Raw genomic sequence first — 14,480 nt, 5'->3', positions numbered from 1 at the left:
AACTTTTTTTTTTTTTTTTTAATAGTACCAAGTGAACTTGCTATTGAAAGTAGTTAGATTATTTAAGAAATTGTGTGATCAGTACAGTGTTGAGGGGAAAGGAATGGAAGACAACTGTAGATACCAGAGATAGTGTGAGAAGAGGGTGGGAAAGGACAGAGGGTCAGAAATAGGGGTTGAAAAAAAATACTAGAAATGGAAAATTTTTGATAATAACATGCATGATTAAGCCACTATGCAGTACATTCTGGATGGGAAATCACATTTTGTATGCTGTGACGATGCTTAGGGAATCAATGTAAATTAAGTTAAAAAAAAAGTTTCAGAAAAAAATAAATCCATTCGATGACCACAGTAAGATATATAGCCCCAACTAGGTGCTACTTTATAGGATGCCTAAAGTCAGACTTGTGTTCGTGGAAATGTATATATCAGCTGTGTTTGCTATGAAAATATTTAGATTAACTAAGATCTTTAGTAATTCAATAAAATGTGTGGGGGAGGGAACCACCAGTTAGCGTAATGGCTATGTCGCTGGACTCCCACGTAGTCGACCGTGGTTCGCGTCCCGGACCCAGTGGCTTAAAATTCACGCTGGGCGCTTGTGCGTGCGTGCCCAAGATCCCGAGAGGAGAATGGAGGAGAAGGGATTGCGGCGTGACCATCCCCCCTGGGGAGTGATTTCTCGCTTTCTGTCTCGATGTCTCTGTGTGTCTGGCGAGTGCACACGTCCTATTGTGAAAACCTCTCAAAAAAAAAAGTGTGGAGGAAACAGTATAGAAAGTAAACATAGATACCAGAGACAGTGTGGGAAGAGAGTGGGAGATGGCAGAGGGTAAGAGATAGAGAATAAAAGCAAAACATACAGGAAACAAGAAATGAAAAATTATTTGCTGACAATAACATGTATGTTGATGTGCTTGGTTGAGACAATATACAGTGTACTCTGGATGGAATATCTCATTTTTTATGCTGTAATGTACAGTGACTGAACATAAACAAATAAATTTAAATTAAAAAAAAGTAAAGAGATTCATCAAGATCTTTAGTGAATTAAAATTTGCAAAAAGAAAAAAGAGCATAGAAAGGAACTGTAGATATCAGAGACAACGTGGGAGGAGGGTGGCAAATGGCAGAGGGTGAGAGGGAGGGAACCAATGGGGGAAGAAGCAAAATATACAAGAAACAAGAAATGGAAAATGATTTGTTGATGATAGCATGTATGGTAATATCCTTGATTGAGCCTATATACAGTATATTCTGGATGGAAAATCTCATTTTGTATACTGTAATGATGTACAGTGAATGAATGTAAATAAATAAATATAAAACAAAACAGAAAAGATATTTAATTACTATTGATCATATGATAATTTCTGGACTTATTAATTGGTTAATTAATGAACTCCATCGTTGTAACACTGGTTTATTACGATTTTATTGCACCTTCATAACACACTTCTTTGTATGCTACAACAAGATCTCTCAAGAATTCCTTTACGGTACTCCTTGACATTTGCCTCTTATTGGTCTGCTGTGGTTTCAGCAGAAGGGTTCTCTAAAGGGCAAAAGACCATAAGTAGAGAGCAGATGTTGAGTCATACTCCTAGGACTTGCAGAAATATCATTAGAAGAGGCTTTATTAATGTCATCGAATATGACGGCATGGCAACTCTTGCTGAACAGAAAGCAAGGTCTAGTTTGTGCAGGCTTCTGGAAATCCTTCCCTGTCAGGGAAGACTGCCCCCCTGTGGCCAAGTGTGACAAGGTTAGTGTCTTAGACTAGAAGGCAGGGTTCTGATCTACCCAGAAGTCTTCCTGTTGTTTCCTCAGGATTACCCTGCATGTAGCAAAAAGGCTACTTCTTGGTAATCATAGTAGTGGACCATAAAATAAAACTCTTATGTCTGTTCTTATACGTGTGCGTGTGTGTGTGTGTGTGTGTGTGTGTATGAATAGTAACCTCTTTCATCTCTTTATCTCTCAGTAAAAACTTGCAATGATATAAGTATAGAAAACATGGGACTAACAGTTGGTATAATGGCTATGCTGCTGGATTCCCATGGAGTCGACCGTGATTCGAGTCCCAGATCCGGTAGTTTAAACTCAGGCCAGGCGCATGTGCGTGCGTGCCCAGGATCCCGAGAGGAGAATGGAGAAGGGATGGCAGCATAACCACGTCCCACTGAGGGTGATTTCTTGCTTTCTGTCTCTCTCTGTCTTTCTGGTGAGTGCACGTGTCCTGTCGCAAAAAAATCTCCAAAAAAGAAAAGAAAACAGAATTCTGGGAATTACCTGGAGAAGACTGGAAATTAGTCACTCTTGACATAGAACCAAGTCTGATTTGGATATTTCACCAGGAAATGGTGACCAGCAGAAATATCTGGATGAGAAGCTAGTCCCCTAGACGGAAGTGAGATAATTATGTGCATTATTCTTTGGTGATTCTGAAAGCCCAGCGCTTCTTCCCTCCCTGTTTTCCTAGATCGACTTTGTTTCCATATCACAGTAGGCTCCCTCTTCCTCTAGCATTCCCACGAGGGCTTTCCTCACTCACTCCTCATTGACCTGCACTGCCCATTCACACAGCTGCGTCCTGTTCCCTCGTAGTTCTGGCCATCAATTTCATCTTAAGAGTACAAAGCCACCATGTACAAGCAAACATGTGAAAGTTGTAGGTTTGTCAGAAACTCTTAAAAGACTCCTTTTCTGCCAGTCTCCTGGTGACTGTGCTTGGGAAGGAAGGAAGGTCTTGTACAAGGATGTAACAGTAGCTGAGGCAGTAAGTAAGGAGCAGGATCCATTGTATGGTGGGGAATGTGGGAGATTTACAGGAAGTGCCACCTACTGTCCACTATGGGTAAAGACAGCCACCAATTCATGGATATACCATCTTAGGTCCTATGTAGATATGGGTCTCCTAGTAGAATTCTCTTAGAGCATAACTCAAGAAGCAAACAAACAAAACGGTGTTTCTTTCATGGAAAGAACAAACTCCAATTCTGGAAAAACTGCATTTCATTAACCTTTGTCCTTAGTTAGGGAAATACTGTCAGCTTCAGGAGATGACGTCCTGGTCAGTGGCTACATGAGGAGAAAGAGTCAGACTGTGGGTCCTGCCTGGGCTGTCTCGGCCATCCAGAGCTCCTGCCTCATCACTCCCTGTAGGACATGCAGGACACGTGACAAGGTCACACATCCGGTTATGGAACTGCGAGGGAATTGGGGAAATCTCCCATGCCATGGTACAGTAACTTTTCTTAGAAGTTGTAAGGGGCCAGCAGGTGGCATAGTTGTTGAGGTGCTGGACTCCCACACAGCCCACCCCACTCAGAGTCCCAGACCCAGCTAGACACGGCCATTGTGTGCATATGCCTGTGTCCCCCACATCTCTGGAGAATAATGGAGAAGAAGGGATTGTGGCCTGGCTATCCCCCTACGGGGTCATCTCTCGCTTTCTGTCTGTGTTTCTCCACAAGCACATGTGCGCTGTGGCAAAAAATCTCTCTTTAAAAAGTCATGGTTCATTTTACAAATTTATTCTCACTATCAAATCATGTCCTTTGACCTTATAATTGAGGGCAAACCCACACTATCACTTAGAATAAAGAGTGAGGGGACCAGCAAATGGCACAGCGGTCATGTTGCTGGATTCTCATGTAGTCGACCATGGCTTGAGTCCCAGACCCAGCAGCTTAAAACTCAAGCCCGGAGGATGTGCGTGCATGCCCAAAATCCAGAGAGGAGAATGGAGAAGAAGGGATTGCAACGTGGCCACCCCCGCTGGGGTGGGGAGAGTGATTTCTCACTTTCTGTCTCTCTGGTGCGCACACCAGCCTTACAGTAAAAATATCTATTAGAAACAAACAATCAAAAAACAAAAAGCAAAACTCACACTGGGAATGGGTGCATATGTACCCGAAATCCTGAGAAGACAGTGGAGGAGAAGGGATTGGGATTGCAGTGTGGCCACCTCCCCTGGGGTGTGATTTTTTGCTTTCTGTCTCTCTGTCTCTGTCTATCTCTCTGGTGAGCACATGAGTTCTGTTGCAAATATTTCTTTAATAATAACACAGAAGAAAGAGTGAGCTTGTGCCAGCTCTACCCTAAATCAATAGCTAAAACACAGACATAGGTGATTTCAGAGAACACGGCGATGGCTGAGTGACAACTGGAGATCATCCATTTTACTATGATGAGAGGTATTAAAGTCATCTGGGCAGCGTTGGTTTTGAATGGTTTCCTTGGAAGTGGTCAGAAGTGAATTTTTTAGGTAGCAGGGGAGTTTCATTTTACTATGATGAGAGGTATTAAAGTCATCTGGGCAGCGTTGGTTTTGAATGGTTTCCTTGGAAGTGTACGTATACTGGTCAGAAGTGAATTTTTTAGGTAGTGGGGGAGTTTCAATTTAGCAGGACTCTGTCAACTCTTTGTGTCCATTAGAGACACAACCTTAACTTTGTTTCTATCATCCTGATGGGCCAGAGGGCTCTAATTTATAAATAGACTAGATTTATTTTTATTAATATTTTAATGTTGCTATAAAGCACATATGCTCATGAGAGACAGAGAGAAAATGAGAAGATAAGCCACCAGGTCCAAGCCTCGAGCCAAGGTCATCAAGTTGGGAATCCAACACCTTCAGCACCAGGCCACCTGCTGGTCCTCAACGAGACTACTTTTGTATATTTTCTATCCTCCTGCACCAGATGAAGGGGGCGCTGGCATAGGATCGCCTGGATATTTTAAAATTCATCCGGTCTGCCTGCGTGCTCGTCTAACCTTTCAGATAAGACACCCACTTCTATTGCTTGGTCGTTGTCTTTATGTGTTTTCACGTAATGTGTTTTTCCATTCTATTTTCAGGGTGCACGATTTCTTTGATTTGTCTCCACACTGTCACCTTGCCCTGAAAAATCTCTACAGCCAGATCTTGTTTCTGATCCAAGAGTTACTGTGGAACCAAGAGCGAGGCGGGAGGGCCCCGGGCAGGGCGTGAGCGGGGAGAGTGATCACTGACGCCTCCCACCCATGGTTCAGGGAAAAGCCTGACTTGATTTCCACTGCCCCACCAGGATGCATCTAGTACAGAACCCATGGTTCAGGGAAAAGCCTGACTTGATTCTCCCCCGACCCACCCACCAGGATGCATCTAGTACAGCTGAGAGGGGATGTGGGGAAGCAGGGGTCAGCACCCGGAGGCCATGGACACCTGACAAGAAAGCACCACGAGTGCCTGCTGGAGGCAGCCATGGCCTGGGAGCCTCAGAGAACAGTGTGGACCTTCTTCTCATCCTCTACTCCTGCTTGCTGATTCCTGAGCTGCAGCGGCCAAGACTCACCTCCCTCCCTACACATCTATACCCAAAGAGTTGGGCACGATTCCAGAAGCCTCTCTGGGCCCCTTTTTAGGCGCTTCCTCTTTCTAATTTTACTGGGAGCAGTATGGCACGTGTGTCTTATGAAGGGTGCAGTTGAAAGAGCAGACAGCAGCTTGAGAACTCAGGAGGGACAGATGCTGGCAGCGGAGACTGTGCAGTGGCAGGTCCTCAGGGGGAACTATGTGACTGGGCAGCAGTGAGCCAGCTGTTTGGGTCAGAGAGAGGGAAGGATTGAGTAGACGCTGGGAGATGAGAGTTGCCCACGAGGCAGGGCCAACATCAGGGTCCCCAGGATGGGTGACACTGAGGGCAGAGCAGCTTGCAAAGTGTTGGGAGGTTGGAGGGTTTGCCAGTGCCTGCTACAAACTTATTTCCTCCTTAGGAGCCTCAAGTCATCTCGCCCTTTATGGGGTCAGTATAGTCAAGGGACTCCCCTAAATTCTGGTGATGATACAGACTCTTTTCAACGCCAAACAAAATGAAACCACACATGACAGATGGGACACAAGCAGGTGCCTGAATGCACATAACGAACAAGCAGGTCTGAGCCGTTTAGCAGGCCATTGACTACAACTGTGCATACTGGAGAGTCATGATTTCTTTCTTTCACTTTTTTTTTAAAAGATTTTTGCTATAGAGCTCATGCAATCTCTAGAAAGACAGAGAGAGATAGAAAGTGAGAAATCATCCCCAGAGGGGGGGATGGCCATGCCGCAATCCCTGTTCTTCCATTCTCCTTCAGGATCTTGGGCATGCACGCACACATGCCCGGAGTGAGTTTAAGCCACCAGGTCCAGGACTCAAACCATGGTTGAATATGACAATCCAGCAAAGTAGCCATTATGCCAACCGCTGGCCACGAGGGTCATGATTTCTAATGGCAGCAAAGACTTTGGGAACATTCATTTATTTAACTTGGCTAATGAAAGACTTTGATAGATCAGTGCTCCCTCATTTCCTGCCTGGTGCTGTGTTCTGCACTGAGTAGGCATATGGGGCGTTCGTAACCTTTCCTGAGGATTAGTCTGCAAAAAACACAGAACATCACCTTATAAATAACAAATGAGCCCCACTAGCCATAAAGGTGAGCAGCTAAAGGGCGCATCTATGGAGAGCTGGGACAAGTGATCACGGGGCTGGTGGTGTCCACCTTAATAAATTCAACCACAGGGATCTACAGGCAGAAACTCGTTTCTAGTTCTATCAAAGAAAACTCCAGTGAGGACTGTTGAAAGGGGGATCCCAAGCCCTTTCCCCCTGTGACTCTGTGTGTGACCAGAAACCTCCTATATTAACTGCACGCAGGCACCATCCTCACTCCCCACAAGACTTCGAGCGCGGTGGACGCTGCCATGTTGTCGGAGACTCAGGGATTCTGCTGCACATGGGCGGTGACTGTGTAGTCCGGGCTGGAGGAGAAGCCCCGGGATAGTGCCTGTGTGGGTTACCCCTGTACACGCACAGGGAGAGCTGGGACATCTGAGCAACGACAAGGCTTGTATTTAAGGTTTTGGTAGATTTTCCCAAAAGAAAAATGGCATCTTTTTCTTTTCTTTTTGTTTTTGTTATAGGACACGTGAGCTTACTGGAGAGAAGCAGAGAGGGACAAAGAGAGGGAAGGTGAGAAATCACCCCTGGGGGAAGCATGGCCACATCACAGTCTTTTTCCTCCACTCTCCTTTCTGTACACATGCGCATGTGCTTGGTAGATTTTTTTGAGCCACCAGGTCTTGGACACGAATAGCAAGTCAGCACTGGGATCCAGTTCCTTAACCACCTGCTGGCCCCGAAATGACATATTTTAAAGCTTAAAAAGCACTACATGTTGGTAAAAAAAAAATGTAGGAAATTAAACTCAACCACAGGACAGGAGGGTAACAGCAAGCATTCCTCACTGGGTTCCATGGGTAGACAATACCAAGTCCAGAGGAGGCAGGAGCCAAAAATCTGCCTGGGTGTCCTTTGGAACGGAAAGAGCAGGAAGGCCTGAAGTGGGTCTCCCTTGGAATCAGTGAGGACCTGCTTGCCAGTCAGGAACGAGCCACTCCGCCTCAGGTATAATGCTAAAGAACGAGAACTCAGTGATGGGATCCAATGAGAATCTGCTTCATCAAAGGTGATGGAGCTAATACAAATTCTAACCAGGCTTGTATCAGACGTGGAGAATCTTCTGATGATCTGAACCGAAGGCCAGAACCAGACGTGTGTCCCTTTCAGCACCATGAAGATCTTGACCAAAATAACATTTTTTGTGGTATTCAGAGAAAAAGCTGGGCCCAATGACAATGTCGAGGGTATTGCCGGTTCTGGGTGGTTAAACACTTTGGGAGTCATTATTCATCACACAGCGTGAGAGCGGGGAGTCTGAGTCTGATGTGAAGGCGTTTGGAAAATGCTTAGGAACTCTAGGTCATTGGGTTCTGGAGGAAAATTACTTGCCAGAGCAAGTCTTCAACATATTCAGAATATGGGTACCTGGTAACACCTTCATCCTAAAGGAACGTTTTTAAAGACCGAATAAAATTCTTTTACCGGGACCAGCCCACAGGGTATAAATGGAAACTGTTTAAGATCTGGCACAGTGAGACCCACACGGCCTTGAAGCGTATCGACAAGGACACTCTGCCAGCGAACCATGGGAGCAGGAAAATATCACAGATGGAACAGTTCCTTACTCTGCTGGCGAAATAGAGAAGTACTGTTTGGGAAGTAACGTGCATTTCACGATCTTGCTTACTGTGATAATGCTTTCATACATCCTACTTTTATTGGTGATCTTCATTCAAATATTGAAGTGTCATTTCTCCTTCCAAACACGGCCTCTTAGATCCAAGCGATGGGTCAGGGAGTTACAGCAGCTACTACCTGTGCATGGCCTTCTCCCTGTCTATGGTTGGGACTGAGGAAGCCACTAGGAAAAGGCAGGTGTACTTCAGGAAGGATTAAAACATCTGTGAGATCATGGAGAGCCTTATTTCATTTAAGGTGATGTCATTATGGACTATATAAATGACAACGAGAAGAAGACACTCGAGAGGGCTCGTCCATAACTTGAGTTCCACCAAGAACGAACAGGTTGCAAAAATCAACCAGGCTGTGGATGAAATGGCAAAAGCTCAACTTGTGTGCCTAGGGTGACATTGGGAAAACGCTAGAGGGGGCTCCAGAGCAAGTGGATATTGAGTTACTGGAACTGGACAGGAACTGAAGAGGGAAGAGAAAAAGAAAAACAAAAATAGCAAGAGGGGGTAAAAAAGAACTACCAGGACCTTTCACATAGAAAGGTTTAGCAGCAGGTTTTACAAACATCAGAAAGCTCTTTAAAACGTTTGAAAACAAGGATCTCAGCACTGAAAGGTTTTCATTTGTAGAAAGCAATTTTTTGCCCCTTATCTCCTCACGAGCAATTGTGTGATGGAGAAAAAGAGAAGCAAACCACCCTGGGTGTGTTTCTGAACCAGTGAGAACTACTTAAGAGCCTTAGAAGATACTCCAGGAACTCTCCTAGAAGGAGGGTTTGTTATCAAAGGAGAGGACCGCTCCAACTCTGTTTCTCCCCCTAAGACATTCCACTGGGACGAGATGTGGAGGTGGGATCCAGCGCTACTGGGGACTCTGATTCTCTGTAGGCCTGAGCAGCTAGGAGTTCAGACAGAGCCGGAGAACACCATCCCGAGTGTCCTGGGAGAGCCTGGCAGGGCCCCTGGAGGGTGGGGGTGCAGCTGGCCTGGCTATGGGAGCCGGCCCCAAGCTGCTCTAGGACCCTCTTGTATGTGAGGTTCTTACACAGCAAGGTAGGGATTCCAGTTTTTGTACTTTTAAGCCAAATTTGCATTCCATTGTTTTCACTTTCTCTTTTACTATGGGCCTGAGATAAGGTCATCGTTCAACACTTAAACATTATTAAAATATAATTTAAGCACACTTCTTGAGAGTGACAGAACTCTATCCAGTAGGAAATACTAGTCCAAATGAAGCCAGTTTTGAAATTGACACCTACCTGAGTCTGTCTGGCTTCTTTATAAATTCTAAGAATCATACTTAGGAATTCGAGTTTGGACATCATTTTAATCTTTTAAAATTGCACCGAAGTACAAGGTGCCTCACTTTCTGCATTTCCCTTTTAAGGAGCTGTCATGGGTGCTCTATTTGATTTCTTCCTCCTTATTAGGATCCTTAACTCTCGTTGTCTGACTATAGCTCCCAGTGCCAAGGAACCGGAACGCCAATGCTTAATTCCAAGCGTTCTCTTCGTTCTGGCAGTAAAAACGGTGACATCACCTGTGTGCCTCAGTGTGCACGGCAACGTGGACTCAAGACTTGTTATGACTGGGAGGGTGACAGCCCTCCAGGGAGCAGGGAGGACAGACATCAGACATGGCTGTGGTTCGTGACACCCCAGCAAGCTCAGTGCAGCTAAGAGGGAGTGCTGAGAGCTAAGGAGGAGGGAATCCCAGGCAGCGGGAAGCCCCATGTGCTGATAAAATCTGTGCCCCTTGGGGAGTGAAATGATAATAGATTTTTGTCTCCTAAAAATCGGACACAGCTTTCAACTTATCACGTAGTAAAGTGTGTTACAACCTCACAAGATACAATTTGCTCAGACTTGGCTGAGAATCTGAACATATGTATGACAGTGAGCTTTTGGATACTATAACAAATATCTCAATCACCTATAGAGTCCTCGTTCCACCACATCTAGCCAAGAGGGGCTTCGATGCAGCTCCCCCAGCACTGGGAGGGTGTACATCCCAGTGCCCTGATGCTCACTCTAGGAGAGGGAGCAGTAGCTGCAGGACTGTGAAGGGGCAGAGCCCAGGTTCCAGGCCGCTGGCAGCGCCGAGACAGGAGCTAGAAGACCGGGAATGGGCAGCAGGCTGGAAGCTGAGTCTCAGGAAGGCTTCTGACAGAGGCTGCCTGCCCTGAGAAATACACAGATACAGGGAAGGAGGAACCCCTTCCTTCATACTCACTCAGCTTCAGATCACCATACTTGCTACATGTAAGCATTAAATGAAAAAACTTGTAAAGTGGCAGGCAGGTGGCAGGGTGATTAAGGGCACTCACGTGGCTGACTCCGGTTTGAATCCTGGACCTGGCGGCTTGCATTGTCACTTTCTCTCTGTCCCTTTTTCTCTGTCCCTATCTGGTCAAATTGAAGTGAATAAATACATTTTGAAAAAAGTTGTAAACACGGGAATGTACGTGTGTGTAAGTTTATATATATATATATTTACATAGATGTATGTATATGTATTCAGGACTTCAGAAAAGGCAAAGGAAAATGTAGATCACGCAAAAGCAGACATGGATTTTAGCAAGTTCTTATATTAAAACACACACATACGCGGTTTTTTCCCCAATCTTTTCCAAGTGCCCTCATATATCTGTATTTATATTTCTAAAGTATACCACATGCATATATAAATATAAAAACTATCATATATACTTACTGGAAAAGTTATTATTGTAACGGGGCTGTTCCATAATTTTTCAGCCATCGAAAATCATCACATAATTCAAAAGCCACTTTCTTTCTGAGTAATAGAGTGCGGTCAGTCAGTACTCGCTCAGTCGCAAAACTGGACAGGGTACCAAATCCACGTATTCAAGAAAAATAATATTTTATAGCTCTATTTGTGAAATAATAAGGCAAAATATTCATAAGAATCAAAACATAAAACGTTAAGAAAACTGAGGAACAGATCGTGCACCAGCAAAGCCAGACAGTCTTTTTAATGTTTCGTTTTAAGTTTGTTCCACATGGCGGTGGGCTTCCCAGAGAGAGACAGAGACAGGGAAAGTGAGACATCTCCTCCATCTCTGATCCGCCCACTGCCACGCCCTCGCCGCCCCCACTCCCTACAACTCTCTCCCCGCCTCCTCTCCTGCCTTCTCCTGGTCCCAAGTCTGAGAGAAGGTCTCGCCCCAATCCCTTCTCCCCCAGTTTCCTGTCTGGCAGGCATGACCTGCAGGCACCCAGGAGATTTCCTACCACCAGGATCACTTTCCGACCGATGCCGCCAGATCCCTGACAATCTTAAGAGGCGAGGCGGGCACAGCACACAATTCATGGCCAACTCCACTCAGGCTGAAAAACTAACTAGCCAGAAGTGAAATAAAAGAGCCAAGGTTGTCGGAGAGGTACAAGAAAGGACCTAACATGGCCATTCCCTCTTGAAAGCATAGTGGGAATCTTGAAGTTATCGAGTCCGCTTCCCCATTAAAAGAGAAGGCAAGTTACATAAAATCCCTATTACTGCATAAAACCCCACGCAAGTCCCAGCCCTGAGCTTCACCACTCCTAAACTGCGGATTTCTGCACCCTCGCGGTCCTGGGGAGGGGTCCCCTGCACGGTGACAGCGGCCAAGGGTCGCAGAACCGCACTGTCAGTCTCCAGGGTTGGCCGTCCCCCAACAGCGGCACCTCACACCTCGCCAGAGTCCGTGCAAATGGCCAGGTCGAGCTCGGGCCCTCCAGTCCCCGAAAACGCGGCATCTTTGGTGAAAATGCGGCTCGCTGGGGCGTCTCTGAGCAGTAAAGCGCCAGACACAGGGACGAGTTCCGAAAACCAAAGGCTCCGTGCGCCGCCGGAGGGCAATTCCCCAGCGCAGCAGCGGTCGGGCGCCCTCTGGTGGCTGTGCTGGCGCACCTTCGGGAACTTTGAGCTCGTTTGGCACCAGTGCCCGCGCGCCCCCTGGCGGCCGGATTTCTATCGGAGACATTCACAATGGTCCCCCTCTACCTGCTAATGGCAGGAGTGATGCTCTGCTCCTACCCAGCCTGCTCACTTGGTTGGCACATGCCTTCCAGTGCTTGCCTGGACAACATGGACATATTGATGTGGTTGAGACAGTTGAAAAGGGTTCCCTCTCAGTCGTGCCTCCATGACAGAATCAATTTCCAATTTCCTTGGAAACCAGACAATATCACCCAAATCCACAAGACACAAGCCACCTGTTTCCATCATCAGATGCTGCAGCAGATCTTCAGCCTCTTCAGCACAGAGGACAGCCATGCTGCTTGGGGTGGCCTCGTCCTCCCTCAACTACTGGTCTGCCTTCACTACCAGCTGCATGAACTAGAGTCGGCAAATGTCCAAAATCTGACCTGTCCCGACTTGGGGGTTGCTGTCCGGAAGTATTTCCAAGGAATCACCAGCTACCTGCAAGAAAAGAAACACCGCCCCTGTGCCTGGGAGGTTGTCAGAAGGGAGATCGAAGAGCGCCTGTTCCTCATTGACCGTGAACTCAGAGAGGAGGCAGCAAGTGAAGAAAGTTAGGCTCCAGACTCTCTGACCAGCTGCATCAGCGTTTGCGAAGCCCACAAAGGGACGCGTGATTTACACGTTAATATCTCAGGCCAAAATCATAGGATTCTTCTTAACATAAATTTTACATCAAAAGTGTTTGGAGAGAACAAATCTTCTACTGTCTTAAATAAATTATGTGGTTTATAATTGTATTTATCTATATAATTCTTGAGGGATATATGTTGATTCTACAGTCTGATCTGTATTTTCCATAGAAAATGTTTTTCAGCGTGATCCATTTCAAGGACATTTGTTAGCTCTTACTACAGATGAGCAGGTAGCTATCAATACTGAAATCACCACCCATCTGTTTCCTTCCCAGAAGAGCTCAGGGTGGGAGTTCCACATCAGATGACTCCCAGGGGGCCCCTCTGAGCAGTGACTGAGGCACCTGAGCACCTTGTACGTTGTGCCTTTGTCAACCCAACGTGCAACTCGGACGGGGGAGTGCTGCTTCAGTCTGCTCTACTCCACTGCAACGGGAAAAGAACGGAGAGCTGTTCTCAGGGATGTTTATCTTTTTCAGAGGTTTTTACCATAGGGCATGGCAATAGCTGAAGAGAGAGACAGAGAGTGAGAGAGACAAAGCCAGCGAATGACAAAGTGGGCAATCACTCTCTGGAGGGATGGACACACCACAAACCCTTCTCTTCCATTCTCCTCCTGGGGTCCTGTGTGCACATAAACGCGCACGCACACGCGCACACACAAAACACTCACGCGTGCGTGTCCAGATGGATATTGCAGTCACTGGGTCCAGGAATCCAACCACAGTCTGATACGGTAGAATGCAGTGACTTTACCACTCTGCCATCAGCTGGCTCCTACATGGGACTATTTATAGGAGCCAGGATTTAGAAAGCAAAAACAAGTTCTCCTCATAATTAACTGAACTGAATTAGTTCTCATAGGATAGAGCTGACCACAGAGGTCGGGGCAGGGAATCTAACTGGGTGATTAGGGGGAAGAAAATAGTGTCCTTTGAATAAGAATACTCTTTTATTGGGACCAGCAGGTGAAGGGGTGGATAAAGGTGCTGGATTCCTATATGGCTGAGTAGAGTTCAAGTCCCGAATCTGGCGGCTTGTTTTCTCACTTTCCCTTTCTCTCTCTCTTTCTTCCTCTTCTCAAATTAAAAAAAATAATAATAAATTAAATTTTTATAAAATGAATGCTTCTTTTTAAAAAGGACACTATTTTTACACTATTCATTCTAATGTTGCATTGTGAAGAAAGATTACTGAATACATGTTCTTCAACTTTATAAGAACGAAAATGGTCTCAGTGCCTCATTGTACAATTTAAACTCAGGGAAGATGACATGGTGTCATCCACTAGAGCTCACAGCATCAGTCTTTGACAGAAGCATTTAGTGGATTCCCAAATGCACACGCTAAAATTAAATATAACCGAGAGTATGGATAAGGTCCTGGAACACTGTGTGGTGTAAATTAATTCCTTCTAACATCAGGGGACAAGGCATGTGGGATCGGGTGTGTTTGGTCCATGAGTAGCACTGAAATAAGAATGAAGAATTGGTCTTCCATTTGCAGTCAGGCTCCGAGCATGCTGCTGGCCCTCAGACATTCCCGGGGAATGAGATGTGGAGGTGGGATACGGTGACATTGGGGACTCTGACCCTCCGTGGGCCTCAGCAGCTAAGATGGCAGACAGGGCTGGAGCCCAGTATTCTCAGTGTCCTGGGAGAGGCTGGCAGGGCCCCTGCAGAGTGGGGGTGCAGCTGACCTGGCCGTGGGAGCCTTTCTCCAGCGGCTCTCGCGCCTTC

The 14,480-nt window shown here is 46.1% G+C and overlaps 1 protein-coding gene across 1 annotated transcript; it reads left to right on the top strand.

The window, feature by feature from the left end:
- Positions 1-12,140: 12,140 nt before the first annotated feature.
- On the top strand, positions 12,141-12,664 carry LOC102472952 (interferon alpha-13). Its single transcript, XM_006164173.2, has one exon. It carries the CDS (start codon positions 12,212-12,214, stop codon positions 12,662-12,664), a length of 453 nt encoding a protein of 150 aa, XP_006164235.1. The 5' UTR covers positions 12,141-12,211.
- The last annotated feature ends 1,816 nt before the right edge of the window (positions 12,665-14,480 follow it).

The sequence above is a fragment of the Tupaia chinensis genome, unplaced genomic scaffold (genome assembly GCF_000334495.1).
Source record: "Tupaia chinensis unplaced genomic scaffold, TupChi_1.0 Scaffold143585_1, whole genome shotgun sequence".
Classification (NCBI taxonomy): domain Eukaryota; kingdom Metazoa; phylum Chordata; class Mammalia; order Scandentia; family Tupaiidae; genus Tupaia; species Tupaia belangeri.
This window is presented reverse-complemented; position numbering and strand designations above follow the sequence as displayed.